This window comes from Triplophysa dalaica, chromosome 11, assembly GCF_015846415.1.
Source record: "Triplophysa dalaica isolate WHDGS20190420 chromosome 11, ASM1584641v1, whole genome shotgun sequence".
In the NCBI taxonomy this organism is placed as follows: Eukaryota; Metazoa; Chordata; class Actinopteri; order Cypriniformes; family Nemacheilidae; genus Triplophysa; species Triplophysa dalaica.
The window spans coordinates 7,534,730-7,552,991 of record NC_079552.1 but is presented as its reverse complement, the minus strand read 5'-3'; the positions used below and the strand labels follow the sequence as shown (position 1 = coordinate 7,552,991).

Sequence of the window (18,262 nt, the reverse complement as noted above, 5' to 3'; positions counted from 1 at the left end):
CTTCAAACAATTTCCTCTTAAATAGTAACAAAAACTTTAGTTTGTTGTAATATTTTGTTGAAACGATCAATTTTTGTATTTTTTGTACAATCACTTACACCACCCATGTCCCAAATATAATTTTACCATGCTCAGGAAATAATATAATATTTCTATTTACCATGAAACTCCCCTTGATTCTTCACATCTCTGAAGCTGAAAAGGGTCAACCCTGGTGGATTTATGTGACTCATGAGGGATTGAGGTATGTCCTTAAACACTTGAGCAAACAAGCGTGACACATTGATCAATGGAAACGTCTCAAATGGAGGCTGATTCATCTACGTTAAAGCTACTTGCCAAAAGGCTGCCGTTTCAGCAGTAATACATCCACCACTGCAGACAGTTCTAACATTTGAACTCTTCTCCCTGCTGATAATTCAGCTTACTGACATAAGTCACGCTAGACAGCAAGATGCAGAGAGAATGTGCTCCCTTAGAGGACAAAGTGTACAGGACGTGAATTTGATTATTTATATTTTCTCAGAATAAAGACACAATCATTTCCAATACTCTTACCTAGAGATTTAGGGCAGATCATATTAAAGTCCTTCGCCTGGACTAATGTAGTGATCACAAAACCAAATCAGAGACTCTAAATATGCTGTACATCAACACTTTATTTAACTGTAACATCTCTTTGCAGTTTCTGTCTTTATGGCTTCTCCCACTTATTGAAATATGCATGCGCTCTTTCCTCCCATCCCTCTGACGGACACATTAGGCAGATGCAGTACAGCAGCATGCCATCTGAAGTCCAGCATTTTAAATGCTGTCATTGCCTATGAAACATTTAGGAATAGTTCTTGTCCCAACGGCACTGCGAGAACACTTTTAATTAAACTGAACAGCTTGTTTAAAAAAACACACCTGTCAATCAATGCTGTTAATTAATTGGCTATACAGCATCAACATTAACGCTAGCACTGTCCATTTATTGGTAACGGGTTTTGATTTATAAATAATGGAAAGCATGAGACATATCACCCTGAGAAATAAAGAGAAAAAGTGCTGTTGATTTTCCAAGGTCCAGCTGGTACGTTCAGGAGGTTCCCCATCCTCCAAATCTCCCGGACATGTGTTCCTTGTCATGTGCTGCGTATCCGACCAGTTCATTCTTGTTTATTCTCCTCCACTCATCTGAGTGTGTGCATGCATGTCGATTTCATGTTGCGCTCTCAGACTGTTTCATCCCAGCAGGGTAGGCACTTTCTATATCCTGGATGCTGGAAGCATCAGTGACGCTTCCCTCACTACTCCTAGAGGATGCCCTAAGTCCCAGAGAATTCATATTTTGCGTGAAGAGGCTTCCCATATGAAGGAATGGCATGCTAGGATCTGGCTGTTTTTCATCCTCTGGGTTGAGCTGATCAAGCTCCATCAGGGCTTTCTGTCTCTGGTAGTATTTTGAGAACTTGTTGAAGATGATGGAGATGGGAAGAGCAACCACAAGCAGGCCGCAGATTATGCACAAAGTGGCGATGAGCTTCCCAGCCAGAGTGACCGGATACGTGTCTCCGTATCCCACCGTGGTCATGCTAATGGTCGCCCACCACCAGCCCACCGGTATGGTCTGAAGTTCCGAGTTCTCATCTTCTTTCTCCACGAAATATATGAGCACAGAGAAAATGGAGATTCCTACAGAGAGGAACAGGATGAGAAGTCCGACCTCATGGTAGCTGTGACGGAGAGTCGCCCCGAGCGAACGCAGCCCGACCGAATGCCGCGCCAGTTTGAGAATGCGAAAGATGCGCATAAGGCGCAAGATCTGCACAACCCTCCCCACGTTCTCCAGCTCCGCACTTTCCTCAGCGTCAGCGGTTTCGAATGCCAGCGTGGCGTAAAATGGAACGATGGACGCCAAGTCAATGATGTTCAGTGCATTGCACACAAATTTGCGCAGGCATGGTGTGACAGTTAATCGTAGAATGAATTCAGTGGAGAACCACAGAACACAAAAAATCTCAAAGCCTTTCAACACCGGGTTCTCCACCTCTTTCTCATTGGCGTCAACCTGGTGGAACTCGGGCATGCTATGAACACACATGGCTACAATACTCATTAACACCACACTCAGAGAAAATACTGCTATTATTTTTGCACAAAGGGAATATCCAGGATTCTCTAGTCTCAGCCATATCTGCTTGCGTCTTTCCGAGCACCATGTCCCCTCAAATTTCTCCAGGTCTTTATCAAACGCAGATAACTCCTCCATGGATGAGTCTAGGCTGTCCTGCAGCTGGTTCTGTGCATCATCATCATTTCCCCAATCGTGATCTTCAACACACTCTTTCTGTTCTTGGAATTTGTTGCTGCAGCAGGCATCGATGTGAAGTTCTTTAATACCCCAGTACTCCAACTCTTGACTAAAACTAAACACACACAACTCTTCCATCAGGTGGATCCTTCCAGTATGATAGAAATTCAGCACGTAGCGGAAAAAACGTGGGTTACGGTCGAAATAATATTCACGGTCGGCTGCTGCATAGTCATCACAAAGTTGCAGTATAGCAGCCTCTGAACTGCAGTAGAGCAGTCGGGCAAGGCGCGTCTGGGGGAAGCGCTGAAGGAGAACACGTTCAACCCGCCGCTTAAAGCCGCCGACATTGAGGTTGATGAAGCTGTCATCGGGACCTCGGCGGTGCAGGACCTGCCCGTACACCATGATGAATTCCAAAACATGAAGGAGTTAGTCGTACAGGTGGGATGAAAATGCTGAATGATCCGCTATGGCTCCATACCTATAAATGGGGGGTTTCAAAAGACATAAACCAAATTAGCACTTTAAAAGAAAAAAGCTGAAACAAAAATGTATGTATTCTTTAAGTTTAAAACCTGATTGCAAAAAAAGATATCATACACAGATCAGCTTCCTCAATAACACAATGTCAACATCTTACATTATTATGCTGTGTATGACAGGACGAAAACCTAATCAGATTTAAATGCTCAGACTGAAAGACAGCTGATGTATTATAGACTGAATCTGTCTGTAAAAACTGTGATGGGGTAAAAGCATTTCAAAGCACAAATCAGGCTTTAAAGCTGCTAATGGATATTGATTCTGTACAGTGTCATACACAAAACCTTTGTGATCATCATGAGCATTTTAACACTTGCTTTGACTTTCTCTTCAAGTGGCTTTTTAGAAAAGAAAAACATGTACAGATTTTTGGACAATTACTACAGATTTATTAGTATAAGAAGTATTAGAAACACGTAGCCATAATTTCAGCCCAAACTTCTAAACAATATATAGCTATTAAAGGAGAGAATCCTCTTTTTTTCTCACTCTCCAAAAAAGGCAAATACACAAAACAATTTTTGTTAATTTAACAAAAACAAAAATGACTCTTAGATTACTGTCAGATATGACTTAAATGGCTGTGTTCGCGTGAACTTTTCTGAAGACAGCATGTGTATAAATGCGCGTACCCAGCCCGCTCTGACTGACTTGAGCACCAAGGACAGCAGCAAAGTTAAGTATCAAAACTCCACAAAACCACAGAACAAATATCACCTCTTACCTCTCTGATAGCGTCAGTGCACGGCAAAAACATTCGGTGTAGATATTGGCATCCTCCAGCGCCTTCCCGGGGAAAACACAGCACTCGCTCGCAGTGTTTGCCCCATGTCCTGCAGCGGACTGTGGCGGGAGGAACGCTTAGCGCAGTTTGTGCCACTAAATGCGCTCGTGGTGCCTCGGGGCAGCCTCGCGTCCGTACGTCACTGGCCCGTGGCAACTGGTGCGCGCTTACGCTTTGCTTTCGAGGACGCGCCTGTCACGCTCCGCCGTTCAGCGTTTGAAAGCACCGGAGAGGTGAAACATGAGGCAAAACGACAGATTGAAAAAATAATGAGCGGAGATCGATCAAGCCAGGTAAGAGTCAGATACGTTTGTCACCCGTGAAGGTCAACAAAAGGATCACGAAACTAATGAAAGGCGAAGATTAAAGAACCCTTGAGTAAATAACTGCAGAGCAAGAGAACTGAGGTCAGCTGGAGGACTATGTCCGTGTGTTATTCTGAAAAGTCTGTGTAATCTTTCCTTAGAAGAATGAAGCATAGTTTTACATGCAGCTAAATTGAGTTTTACTTCAAATATCATGGTTACACAAATGATATTCTAATAAAACCATGATTGGGTTTCCAAACGGTATTTGCCAATTAACTCCGTTTAAAGTGATATAACTTTAGAATAATTGCAGTTATTAGTCGCATTTATTTAAGTATGTAAACAGAGTGTTTTTCAAACTTTCACATTGCTCATCCAAAGAACTCCAGCAGCATCTGTCGCACGTGAATAGACGCAGTGCGCCCTCTAGAGGCAGATAGGAAGACGGAGACACGGAATATTTTGCTTCATATTTGTTTTTTATTTGAATGATATAATGAGGCTATTCAAACAAAAAAGAAAATTAAACTTTGATTGTCCAGTAAAGAATTACGTCACGTCGTCTCAAAAAAATATTAGTTTATCTGCAACAAATGACGCCTATCATTTTGGCTTACGTGTCAAGTGTTTGGGTCTCAAAGAGGTCAGCCTTGTATGAAAACGCAAGCCAGATCAAAGTTAAAATAAGGTAGAATGGATAGATTTGCTGAAAAAATTGACAGGATTACATATTACAAAATGTATGAATTCTGATCCTATGCATATAATGTAAATGTTAACACAACATGAAGTGCTGAACCTTTCATTTTTATTTTGCTTATACACACATTACATTTATTAAATTTAAAGCATCTACTCACAATGATCTGTGACATTTAAATCATATGAGCACTACTTATATTCCACTTTGTAAAATGCTGGTATGTAACTTAAAAAAATATATAGAAAATCTATACACGTATTATGAACTTCATAGAATCATAAATAAACCAACCTTTTTTTTAAACATTTTACAGATTTAAAACTGTGTGGCTCATTGTGAGTTCCTTGTGACCCATGTAAAAAGTGTTTGACATTTACAATTAGAGCATGAGGGAAAGAAGAAAGGAAGAATTTAAGCCACCGGAGAGTGGCAGAGAGGACAGGAGCTGTACTGTGTGATCTCCTGCTCCAAAGCACAGTGCTTACAAACACTGCACATCCAGAACTGGTACTCCGATATCCCTCTTCCTGTCACTATACAGGTGGGTAACTTGCCCTCCGGCCTGAGAGAGACAGGGAGTGAGAAAGAGATTTACATTTTCCTTTCATTTCAAAATACTTCCTTTTTTAAGTGTTGTATGAATTTAACTAGGGCAGGTATTTCATGAATCATTTACATTAACTGAGAGTAGTGTGGTGTAAAGGTTAAAAAACAATCAAAACAGTAAACTATAAACTTCTATATTTGCATCACTGTGACCTCACAGGTCCATCTGCCCTTCGTAACAGAAGATACACCTCAGTTACCATTTAAACAGACCAAGAGAAATCCATCCGGTGGTAAAACGCTTGGTGCGGTAGTATAGCACATCTGGTCTTTTTTCTTACCCCTCAGTAAGGCTGTCTTGTTGGCTCTGCCGGGTGTCTCGCGGGCTGTGTCTGGTGAAGATCTCTAGGGCCAGGTCTTCATAAAGCTGCCTCTGATCTGGAGTCAGCGATTCCAGAGACTCCAGTTTAATAAAGGCACGTGAGCAAGTACCAAACGCGCAGTTGGAAGAGGAGCAGATTGCAAGCAGAGAGTAAATCTCCACAGCTGGGATAATATCTTCATAATCACGGAGATAAAGAGCTAGAGAGAAAAAAAAGAAGTAATTGCAGCTATGCTGTACACTTTACGATTTTTAAAGTTACGGTCATAAAAATATTGAAATGCGCACATGCACACATAGATACAGTACATGCAAGCATGCATACATGCATACATACATGCACATGTCTTTCCAGGTGGTCGAGCTTTAAACATACTTGTCTAGACTGTACTGTAAGCATAGATCTTTTGCGAGTCGATATGTTGAGGACCAAATGCTTTACTTTGTTTTCTCTGTCCAGGCGAGTGATTTAACTCTGTGTGTGTTCAGACAAAGCCAGACATACCATGCATGCACACACAGACTTACACACACATGTCTGGATTATTATCTCCGTGGGGACAGCCCAGAGGCGTAATGTATTTTTATTTTGTACAATCTGTATATTTTATCCCCTAAACCTAAAGATCATAGAAACATTTTCCATTTTTTTTAAATATTGTTCTGTGCGATTTCTAAGCTTCTTTGCCCATGGGGACCTCAATTTTGGTCCCAACTGTGTCACGGTGTGTTGGTTTGCATTCAGGTTTAGGTCCCCAACGGGATATAATAACAAGGACAAACATACACAAAGACAGATTTATAATTCTAATTGACAAAATATATGCATATGGAGATCATCAAACACAAGCACAAAAACACAGGGACACACCTAAACACAACATACAGTTAAACGTATAAACACTACAAAATAAAACCTGTTCTACATTTAGATAAAATCAAAGCTTCAAAATTTTCTGTAAGACCACGGTTAGCTTGGAAGAAAGGAAAAAGGCCTGACGTGAGTCACCAAAAATGACTTTTGGCTAACTGTGGTACATGTAAATTTATGCATTTGGCAGATGCTTTATACGAAGCGAAAACATTGTATTGTACTATACATTTATTTCTGACCATGTGCTATACCCCGGGATAGAACCCATGCCCATGGCGTGGCCAGCGTCATGCTCTAACCAGAGAGCCACAGGAAAGCTACGGCTCAGTGGTTAGGGGTGCATTGATAAATCTGAACTTTTAACATAAAATGCCTTATAAGTTCCACTTTTTTGTGTACAGTATGTGTGTTACCTGTCCTCATAGCTGCATCCACCTTGCCATCATACAGCTGTCTCTGCGCAAGCAAGAAGAAATGATAGGCCTCCGCTCCACGCCAGGCGTCATCCAGGATACGACTGTCTAAAGACGACTCATCCTCTTCTAACAGCCCTGCTAATGCACTGGTAGCCTGAAATAAATCACACGCACAAATTACCCACTAGGTTGTAAATGAGCCCTTTATCACGACTGACTTCCTGCCCCACTGATGCTCTCAGTCTGTGAGTCAGACAGCAGCTGCACACCACAGCTTTGTGCGTAAATAACCATCTACTATATACTTTTGGAGCTTTGCTACATAGAAAATAGGAAATGAAGATGAATTGCTTAGTCCTGTAGTAAATCTATTTACAATGCATTATAGGTCCAGTGTGTGAAATTTAGTGGCATCTAGCGGTGAGGTTACAAATTGCAACCAACTGCTCACTCCCGCCTACACTTCAAAGCACTACGATGGCTGACACAGAATTAAGATGTTGTCACCTTTTTGCTTCTTTGCTGAAGGAGATAACGTATTTACGAAACACGCTCTGAAAAGCAGTTTTCCGTTTAGGGGTACTGTAGAAGCAAAATGGAGAATTCCATGTAAGGGGACCAGCGGTGTATGTAGATAGAAATAGCTCATTCTTAGGTTATAAAAACATAACGCTTCATCGTGTAAGGTCTTAATACGCCTCTGAAGAAATAGTTATGTATGCATTTCTGATCCTCCAAAAATTGACTCACTGGACCTTAATGCAGAAAAAAATTCAGGGTGTATATGAGTATGTTTGATAAGTTTAAGTACCTCTGATTTTCTGCCTTTGGTTTTGCTTTGCTGTGAGCTTTTGATCTGAGTGTGGAAGTTTTCTACCAGCAGGGCGGCGAGCACATAAAGCTTCTTCACTCGCAATGGTCTTGTTCTCTTTTTTGCTTCGTCTTCAGCGATCTGTCACATATGCACATACAATAATCTCATTATTAAGTATATGACTATTAAACTTTAAAGGCTTTAATTTTTAGTACCACTAGAAGAATAACATTTTCACACTATATAATAGTGGGTTTGAGGAGTTCCAGTTTGTTCCAAAATGGATAATGCAACAGTAGCTGAATCTTGCTCGGCAAAACACTGAAGATTCGAACAATCTTAAGCTAACAGTCAGGCAAACCTTAAACATAAGCTTGGCTGCATCCAGGAAGTGATGGGCTTTCCTGTAAAGCTCCACAGCTTCTAGAGTTTTATTTTTCTCCAGCAGGTGCGAGGCATATTTAGACAACAGCGGACCAATTTCCTTCATGCTGTGGTTTTTGGCAAGTTCAACAGCTTTGTTCCACTGAAAAAACACACACACACTTCAAAATAAATTATTTTGCCGTTGTACATTTGTTATCATCAATAAAGATGTAAACATTTATCACACATTTAATGGTTCCATGAGCAGCAAACCTCCATTCAGACACCATAATGACTACTAATGGTTACAACTGCATCTGGAGCTTTAAGTGAAACTAATGATAAGCACTTCGATCTCAGAAAACCTCTCATTTAAACTAATTCATACTGGTAGTAGTATCATTATCTCTCAATAGCAACAACCCCAGAGAAAGGGCAGTGAGTCTGAATGTGGTCAGAAAAGAACATTGTTTTTTGAGAAATGCGTATTAATTCCCATTAATACCCAAGCTCTAGATACTGTACCCATAATGCAAGTGGATCAGGTTGTGTCTAGATTGCAAGGATCAAATGTTCAAAGCATGTTTAAAAACAATATCTGTGTGTGAACCCTTACCTGGTTTAGATGGACACAGGCATCCACAGCTGCCTTGGGCTGGTTACATTTCAGAAAAGCACTGACTGCCTGCTCACACATCCCCACGGTAACAAACATCTGACCAATGTCCTACACACACAAATAAAAAACAAAGCAGACGTTCAAAGACTGTCAAATTAGTTTAGAATTGTTGATTTGAAAGATTGACAGAAAACAGAGAGGTCGGCTCACTGGTAGCAGTTTATGGTTCTCGGGTAGAGAGTTTGCAAGTCTCTCTAGACCATCATAGTCCTCCAGCATATAATAGCATTCGGCCAGACGTTCCTGATTACGACCTTGCAGATAATACTGTACAGCATTTAACCTGTGGATCAGACACATAAACATTAGCTAAAAATATGCATAACTCAGTCTCTAATGCCATTTAAGTGATTTACAGTACACTGACTACAGGAAGTCAGGAACAATTTCCCAAGGGTGTCTGAGACCAAAGTATATGGTTTCACCTGCACACATCCATACAGAAACACATGCATACACATATGAATAATACACATATTTATGCATACAGAAGACCTACCACTTCTGTCTGTCTGCAAAATAATCTCCAATAGCATTATAGGCCTGCTCCAGCAGAGCATCATCAGAGTCACCTGACCCTGTCTTCAGCAGCTGCAGGACCCTGAACCAATCACCAAGCTTTATCCGCAAACTGATAGCCAAGTCCCTACAGAGAATGACGAGATCAATAGAGTCGATGCAAGGAATTTTTATGTATAATTACATCCCTGATGTAATCAAAAGAGGGTTTTTGTTCAATTTATTTATACAAAATAAGCTAATGCAACAAAATTCTTATCCACCAACCTAATTTCATTGGGTGTCATCAATTTAAATTTCCTAAATGGAAGTTTACATAATCCATTTGTGTTGGCTCTGCATTAAAAAACTGTTGGCCATAACTTTAGACACAGAAATCCAATTTACTTGAACCTAATTTTGTTTAAATATAAATTCATCAATGTAGTTTATAAAGCACTTTAATAAATTAAAATATGGATATTTCTTGATTTCTTTTTGTATGCCAGTACATGAACAAATAGCCAATGTTTGGTTATGTCATTGTATTATGTAATGTATAGTGTAGTCAAATGCTATGCACTTCTAATTTTCTTTGAATAAAGCCGGCATTAATTAATTTAGGTTTGTAAAACAAGACTAGAATGAATGTTTTTAAAGAGGTTTTATTTACATGTACGCATTTTTTAATTATCCAAAGCGACTTACATTGCATTGTCATGAACATTTTGTTTCTGACTATGTGCAATCCCCTGGGATTGAACCCATGACCTAAGCATTGCTAGTGCCATTTTCTTACCACTGAGACAAAGGAAAATTATTTTTTATTTTCATGGTTTTCCTCAGTTTAGTTTAGTACAACAAGTGTGATTGTCAACATAAATGTAAAATAGTGAATGAAAGAAATGTAAATATATTTATGCAGTACACCTATGTGTTCAGTATGTGTACCTGCGGTCCATGTCCAGGTACATCCTCTCTGCCTCCTCGAACCTGCTGAAGTAAGCAGCCACTTCGGCCTGTTTCATGGCTTCACTCTGCAGGTTGCTCAGTCTCTTTACAAATTCAATGCCCTGGTAGTCTTTACAACGCACAAACGCCTGCTCAGCCATCTTCAAATCCAGCTTCTGCAGTGCTGCTTCTGCTAACAAACGCCTGGAGGTTCACAGATACCACATACAATATATTTGAATTTTCTTGAGGTACAGATGGCCTAAAGATTCACTTTTTTTTGTAACTTTTGTAATTTTTACTTTTAATTTATTTAATTTCCAAAGATTATATACACTGAGATTTCAAAAGTATTGTTCCAAACATACTGAGGGGTGTTTTGGTGCATTGAGTCACAGAAAGTGACAGATGAAGGCAAAACAAGTCTGTCTGAGATCATTTCATGTTCTCACTGAAAGCTCAGAAAACCTTTGACCTCCGACACGTTGCCATGTTTAGGATGAGAATAACCAAACAACAGCGACTCTTGAGCTCTCACGCTCACATCTTTACACACAGATGGAATGAGAGTCAAGATGCTTTTTTTAAACTTCAGAATTCCTTCCTCAGTTCATTTAACTGTTACACGTCCTGTTCATAATCTATGTAAAATGAGGACACAGCTAATATAATGTGCAGTGAATTACATTAAACATGAGTTAACATAACTGGGTTTGCCTCCCCTCCGCTGTGTCAAGAGTCTGATCTGAAATTCCTCCTTGTGCTGTGAGAACTGACAGAGTCTCTAAAACTCCTGTGGGCTGTTAAATCAATACAGCCGCTCCAAGACTATCACGCATTACCCTCCAGGTAACATATCTCTCTCATCTCATCCTCATCCCTATCTTGGCTGATGATAAAAAAAAATTGGACACTACCATGAATAAATGCACACTGAAGTGTCTTTTTACTACAGTTTATGTTTATTACAGTTTTTCCATCCCAACGGTAAGGCAGGAATAAAAGAAAATCTCTCCAAAAGTATACTTGCTGTCATGTACCCCCAGAGCCAGCATCATCACTCAGACCATAAAACTGTACTTCACACTTCATTCAGACTATAAAAGTTGACCTCACACTTTCCACCACCTCACTGAGGAAACACACACAGTGTTTTACTGCTGCTCTGACTATACTTTCATTCATTGATTCCTCCTTCTGTGTATATGTAGGCATAGGTAAATATTTAAATCGCTCCATATCATTTGTGGAATGAGTGTGTGTCTTACCAGAGGCGCGGGTGGGGGTTGTCTTCAATAAACTGGGAAGCGTCTTCGATTCCAACCTTTTCGATCAGTGCCCTGCTGTCCCTCAGTGAGCGGATCTCGAAGTTCATTAAATAATCTTTATTTGGAGACTCTGGATCCTTTAAAACATATGGGTCAGATGTTCTTATAATAGTTACAATCCAAAAACTCCATTAAGTGTTTACACTAGTTTTCCATTTAGTGTTTTAAACTTTTTTATTGCTATGATATTTCCAGTCACATACTTTCCATACTTTTTAAAGGTTAAAGAGGTATTTTTATATATAAGAGCTTTTACTAAGAAAAAGTTTTAAATTGAAGTGTATAATAGCCAGGGATGAAATTATATTCATGACAAAGGGACAGAAAACTTACCCTCATAATCTCATCCAAAAGAACAGATTTGATCTCCAGGTCCTCAAAGTGGCAGATAAAGCCAGATGTTTGAATGGGCTCCTGAGTTCAAAACATGACACAATTAAGATCGTTTGATCATTTCTATATGAAGCATGGCTGCAGTATATAAAATTTGAGCTGGACCTGTAAGACACACCCTTGCTACCTATCCGTCCGAAAAAGAAAAGCCTTTATGAGTCTCAGCTGTAGGTGGTCTAAACTACAGTCCATGTGTTCTGTGATTAACTGAGGCTGGTGTGTTTATTTGACAAAGGCACCACTTCCTGAATCCTACAGACAAACGTCTACATATGGTAACTAAATATAGAAAGTGAGTAGCGTTATCTTCAAATAAAATGCCTGTTTTTAAATAATAATATTGATGCTTCTTTTTCTAGACCAGTTATTTCAAAGTATACTGCATAGAATGTTTATGTTTATACAAGCGTTCATAACTGTAAAGGTATTTTCCAAAAATCTGATTGGCAATGACATACGAGTATATCTGAGTTATATTTCCTTCTGAAACCTTGTATCTTCATATTTCGTGATTTTTATTTTTTGCCATAAATCAATACTATAAGTGACCCTTTATGTTTGTCACTGGGTTTTGCAAACATCTAACCAATAACAAGTTTTCAAAAGTGCTAGTCAACTTTTACAATACAGTGCTGAATCATTTTAAAGGTACAGTGTTTTTTCCATTTCCTGATTGCTCTCCCTAAAAAGGCATCATTTATGGTCTATTCCTTACATCTGCATTATATTAAAACTGTGTGAAAATGATGTTACCTCAGGGTCCAGGTTTCTGAAGACGTACATTCTTGTTTTCTCCATCATTGAAAACAGATCTGGGTTGTCGTTTGCCCATTTCATATCCCAGACATCTTTGCGCTCAAATTTAGATGGGTCTCCAGCGCTGGAGCCGCTCTCTGGATCCACTGATGAACCACGGGTCTCCACGTCCAAAAATGTCAACAAGCCGGTAATGTCTATAATAGCCAGACGGCTGGAAACAGAAGATGAAGGTCAGCATACAAAAACAGCTGGATTGTCCACAAAAAACTAAAATATTGCTTGAGGACAAAATAACACAAACAGATTAACATTTATGGCTTGTACAGTTCCTGGTTGGGACAAAGGTCTTACACTAATGGTGCTTATATGTTCTGCTACATTGGTCAGAAAGAGAGAAAGAGCTCAGACCTGGAGTTACAATTGAGCGACAGTTGATATGGTCTAGAGGTGAGGGAGTATTTCTGAAGAAGGCTGACGTTTGGTAGGCTGTATCTCTGCAAGACACCAGATTCACGGCCCTGTGGACATAACAAACACAAATAAATCACACAAAGTGCTTTGTGAGGAGGATGCACATGTGTCCCGTGTGTAAATCAGACATACCACTATAAGCATCCTGTCTGATGCTGTGATGCAGCAGATCGGATCTCTGGTCCCCTAAAACAAATAAAATTGTTAATGTCTGCCCAAAATTTTGATAAGTAACCCCCAACATTTCACACGTTTATATGATTTGTATTTTGGGGGGAAAAGTACCTTGGGGAAGTACCTTGGGGAAATTAAAGGTAAAGAAGACCTAACAAACTGAGCTGAAGTGTTTTACTGGGTGTTTCCCAGTAATCTACTGACGGGAGGTTGAGAGAGCCACAGGTGTGAGTGGGTGTGAAAGTGTACTCACTGTGAAGGCTTTGGAAAAATTCAACGTCCCATCCGATGTTCCGCTTGGACTGTCATCGATGTGATAAACCCTACAGAAGAGAGAACCAGAGAGACAGGTTAAGACAGAGTGAAAAAACAATATGCAGAATAAATGATGAAGTGTGTAGTTGAAGACTGGTTAAACACTTCTGCCGCTGGCGAACAGTATCTCACACTGTATCGACAGACAGGCAGACAGAACACAGACTGTATGCATCACATAACACAAACTAGAAAAGGAAAGTCTGTCAAAACAACTTTGAATGTTGGCTCACTTTTACTGGAGTCTGAAAGAGTTTGCATTTTGGTTCAAATATTTAATATATACGTATATATATATTCTGTGTGGTTGGAAGGTAGGTGGTCTTTTTTATCTACTGTAGGCTTTTAAACATTCCACTAGATAATTCGGAAAAAGCCATTGGTAACCTTTGACCCTCACCTCTCCCGACCTTCCTTTCTGGTTTTGGCCACCTGGTTGATTTCAAGAGCGGTGAGTTTCTTGGCCACACGATACTGCCAAACGTAAAACACGTCCTTAGATGCAGCGATCACGTGAGTCTTTGTCATGGTGATGAATAACGGGTCTATTACAAAGAAAACATCCAGTCAAGTGTCAAATGCTTTCATTTCAAAACTTTGACCATTTTACAGACTCCAAACATTTGGTGTGAAAAAAGTCTCATCTACATTTGATCTAAAGAGGAGTCATTTATTTCAATGAGATGGTCTAGTGCTTCATTCACGTGCTCATGGAAATTCGCTTATTCCCACTTCAACCCGGAGGTAATGTTTGGATTTAGTGACATTAAAAGTATTAAGTAACATTAACACATTAATGTTACTAATAATTTAGCAGCATTTAGCAGCACGTGAAGGAACTCGAAGGCAGCATTAATTCTTCTGTCTGCTGCTGTTGCTCTGGAATCTTCCCCAAAAACTTCAAGGTGAACATCTCTTCCTCCCCACAGATCTGCTCTCCCAACCAGGGGAGGAATTTAGCAGGATGCCTGTGAGAGCAAGAGGGAGGGAGTCGGGATTCCCACGACAGCTTTTTACAAATTGTGTTGGTGTTATTTCATCATTATTACCACAAGCAATCCTATGCTTATCATTGAAGAAACCAAAAGAAACTATTCTGTGAAAGAGTGATAGAGACATAAACCATCAAATGTACATTACATGTGTTTATTACACTGACCAAAGCTATAAACGCAACCCTTTTTCATAAGCTTAGACTCAAAGATCTAAGACTTTTACTATGTACACAAAAGGCCAATTTCTATCAAATATTGTTCCCAAATCTGTCTAAATCTGTGTTAAGGAGCACTTCTATTTTGCCGAGATAATCCATCCACCTCACAGGTGTGGCATATCAAGATGCTGATTAGACAGCATGATTATTGCACAGGTGTATCTTAGGCTGGCCACAATAAAAAGCCACTCTACAATGTGCATTTTGTGTGTTTTATCACACAGGGTTCTCATTACCCTGACAGGTTTAATCTACACACTTTTAATAACTAGTGAGCTTTTTTCACTCACCAATGTCAATATATTTGGAGTCCTGGGGGGTTCCAATGGAGTTACACAACACCAAAACATACTACAGAAAGAGAACAAAGACATTTCTCTTTACTGTATGATTACAGCAATCAAATCAGCATTAGATAAACATCTGATAGAATCTTCTTGCATATGCTGATAATACCTTTCTCCTCTTAGACGGATCCATAGGGGGCTTTTGATAGGACAGCTCATCAAATGCCTGTGGTAAAGAGGTTGACCCTTAACAACAGCTTTCTCAAAGTTAAAAACAGAATCAATGAGTTTGAACAAATACATGTTAATTTTGGGTGAACTATCCCTTAAAATATTCAACAACCGCTTCATGATAGAATCTCGGGTTTTCGTTATCTATTAAGATCTGCTTTCTACTGCATTTGGTTAAAAAAAAGTTAGTTTTTACCACAGTTGATCCAGACTCTGCTTCTGTATCCTCCTGTTTATGACGATAAAAGACAATCGTACACAGTTAACTCCTTTAATGAGATCGCCCCTCAAACATCTCAACAGTGTTTTTGCAGTTGGTGTACCTGTGGGTGTGTGTCATCTGCTTTGGTTGCCAAGATGCAGAAATCCCCGCAAGTGGTGATGGACATGAGACTCTTGACGTATTTTACGAACTTCTCATTATTCTTAGTATCCCAGAAGACCACGCTGTATTCCAGCCTATCAGGACGTGTGTATGCATACACCACAGTATTACTGCAGTAACCCCACTACAGAAGCAGAGGAACATATGCTAGTTCAGAGATTCTCAATGGAATTCAAAGACATCTGTTTTAGTAAACAACTATTCTTGATATCTAATGAGGTTTGGATTGGGGTCATCTGCATCTTTTCGAATCCTGTTTGTTTGCGCAGACAGACAATAACACGGACATTGTGGTGATCTCCAAATTATGACAAGAAGCAGACACCAATCAATTAATTTAATGAAGCCTAATCAAAGGTAGTTACTTTGTAATCTGGCCGAATGTTTGCAAAGTATATGAAGGAATCTACAGCCAGCCCAATTCGAAGTCCTCCACCTTCCCATGATACAGCAGTCATCTGCTTCCCTGGAACCTTCAGAGTCCGCAAGTGCTAGACATGACGAGATCACATGAGTGCATAAACAACATTTGGCATAATGGTGGTACTCTGTAAAATAACAAAATTCTCGGTACTCACATCTCCAAATGGTGTGTAGAAGTGAACAATGTTTATCTCCTTCTCAGCACCACAGCTTCTGTTTCCTGCTATAGCCAGAACACTGCCACAATGATTCCATTGGATACTGGCCACATGCCACATACCCGTCTCAATAATCACAGGATCTACACACAAAATTGAGAGATTTTTATTTGACTTTCCATTTACATTCTCTCTGTCCTTACTGGAGTGACATAAAGAATAATGCGAAGTACATATTTTGCTTACTGTCATCACTCTCGTGCCGCATGACTTGGCAGTGCCCATTGGTGAAACAAACAGCCAGGCAGGGGCAGTCTGGCTCTAGATAGCCCTCTGTGCCCGGGTACCAGTGAATACCTGCTATACTTAGGGCACCTGTTACATTCGGCAAACAACTCATGGACATCTTCATCTAGGCACAGATAAACAGGAGAGTTGTGTTTTATTTGTAGTGTTCAAACTGACTTTGAATAAAAGTGAAAACATCATGAAAAGCAAATGCAATAAAGCACTCACAATAAAGTTTCCCTGGTTGTCGTAGATGTGGATCTCTCTGTTGGCCATCCCAAACAGCAGGATCTTACTGTCTGGTGACCAGGCCACATGTGCCAGCTGAGTCCCCTTTAGTTCTTTACCCCAGATTCTGTTTCCTGTATGTTTAAAAAGTCACACTATAAACGAGCCAAACAACAAAAATAACAAAATGACAAGGTGGAGTGGGGAGCATATACCGTCCACCGAGCCCACGATCACGGCACCATCCTCATATACAATGCAGATCTTCAGACCATCAGCATTCCAGCTCATGCTCCTAACCACTGATTTATTCCTGTTATTAATCATCTCTTCATACCAGGATCCTGCTAGACACACAAAATAAATTTATCCGACTCATTTTAAAGTCATTCATAAATTAAATTATGTCTACCTTTGTAAAGCATCCAGACAATGATGAGCCCATTCTGGTCACTAGTGGTCAGTTTCTGGTACTGTTCATTCCACGTCACAACCTGCACTGAACCTTTACAGCCAATCACAGTTCAAAACATCACCACATACAAACAATATATTAAAACTCATACAGGACTGAACATTTTCATCCTTCTTACCACTGTGGCCCTCCAGTGTCTGATTCATAGAGAGGTTGCTGGGAGCAGCCAGGCCTTTCAGTTTAGCATCATCTAAGACAAAATGATCATAGATTATTGTGCAGCCATAGCATTTGTAACTGATTTTAAACCCTGTAGAACAGTCACTGCTTGTTGAATTTATTGAAACATATGTGCATTGTATAACACTACATTTTTTAAACAGATACGACAGACAGAAGACAACCCTGCATGCATGTGTATCCTACCTGTGTAAGTTTCAAGCTTGAGTACTTTTAAAAGACCATCCTCCCCTCCACAAGCTATGAATCCCTGATCTTTGTTCCAGGAGACACATTTTAATATCGTATTGTTTGGAATGGCAATCTGAGGACAAACACAACGTTCATATGCAGAAACAGCTAATATGCAGCTGTCATTATGAAAAACGCATTAACCAAAAAAACCTGAATATAGCCAAGTTAGACGATAGATCACAACATAAGCCTCATCGGGAAAGGAGATAAAATTCTTAAATTTTATTCAAAGTGATCATGCGGTATGTCTCGCTTACCTTCTTACTGAGATAAATAAACATATTAGATTTAGCTTAGCCTCTTAGCTTGCCACTTAGTTTGCTTGTCTTTCGTACGATAATGTTTTATTGTTTTTTCGTCGACTTTGAGTAATATCCAAAATGTCTTTATTGTTTTCCCTAAAGAAATATCGCATGTGAACACCGCTATTCAAGGCATTTAAAAGACCGTTGTCGGTTCCATGCATTTATTCTGCATCTGTAAAACGGTTTGCTTGGTTTCTAGGTAACCAGAATCGGGAAATGACGTAAAGATTGCGGGGTCATGGTATTTGTAGT

General features: G+C 39.8%; 2 protein-coding genes across 3 annotated transcripts; both read right to left on the bottom strand.

Annotated features, from left to right (window-relative positions):
• Window positions 1-704: 704 nt before the first annotated feature.
• kcns3a (potassium voltage-gated channel, delayed-rectifier, subfamily S, member 3a) lies at window positions 705-3,746 on the bottom strand. Its single transcript, XM_056761109.1, has 2 exons — window positions 3,567-3,746; window positions 705-2,780 (listed from the first exon to the last, which is right to left on the bottom strand). The coding sequence occupies exon 2, from the start codon at window positions 2,702-2,704 to the stop codon at window positions 1,205-1,207; it is 1,500 nt and encodes a 499-aa protein (XP_056617087.1). The 5' UTR covers window positions 2,705-2,780; window positions 3,567-3,746; the 3' UTR covers window positions 705-1,204.
• Window positions 3,747-4,445: 699 nt separating this feature from the next.
• Window positions 4,446-18,203, bottom strand: wdr35 (WD repeat domain 35). 2 transcript variants are annotated; one of them, XM_056761575.1, is made up of 29 exons: window positions 17,963-18,203; window positions 17,658-17,775; window positions 17,410-17,481; window positions 17,229-17,321; window positions 17,032-17,163; window positions 16,817-16,950; window positions 16,547-16,712; window positions 16,298-16,443; window positions 16,085-16,210; window positions 15,658-15,843; window positions 15,531-15,563; window positions 15,273-15,329; window positions 15,107-15,167; window positions 14,004-14,148; window positions 13,542-13,611; window positions 13,247-13,300; window positions 13,052-13,161; window positions 12,638-12,854; window positions 11,825-11,905; window positions 11,432-11,568; window positions 10,164-10,367; window positions 9,214-9,360; window positions 8,865-8,997; window positions 8,652-8,762; window positions 8,031-8,195; window positions 7,667-7,807; window positions 6,853-7,009; window positions 5,525-5,765; window positions 4,446-5,199 (listed from the first exon to the last, which is right to left on the bottom strand). In XM_056761575.1, the coding sequence occupies exons 1-29, from the start codon at window positions 17,984-17,986 to the stop codon at window positions 5,049-5,051; spliced, it is 3,612 nt and encodes a 1,203-aa protein (XP_056617553.1). In that variant the 5' UTR covers window positions 17,987-18,203; the 3' UTR covers window positions 4,446-5,048. The 2 variants fall into 2 exon arrangements, with proteins under 2 accessions (XP_056617553.1, XP_056617554.1); XM_056761576.1 differs by having other exon boundaries at window positions 17,032-17,160.
• Between the last annotated feature and the right edge of the window lie 59 nt (window positions 18,204-18,262).

Excerpts from the sequence above, each read along its gene's own strand:
- kcns3a (XM_056761109.1), bottom strand. The coding sequence starts at position 2,704 with ATGGTGTACGGGCAGGTCCTGCACCGCCGAGGTCCCGATGACAGCTTC.
- wdr35 (XM_056761575.1), bottom strand. The coding sequence starts at position 17,986 with ATGTTTATTTATCTCAGTAAGAAG. Across the intron at positions 11,906-12,637 it reads TCAGAAACCTGGACCCTGAG|GAGCCCATTCAAACATCTGG; the intron begins GTAACATCATTT and ends TTTTGAACTCAG. Across the intron at positions 8,998-9,213 it reads TTTGCAGACAGACAGAAGTG|GTTAAATGCTGTACAGTATT; the intron begins GTAGGTCTTCTG and ends TCTGATCCACAG.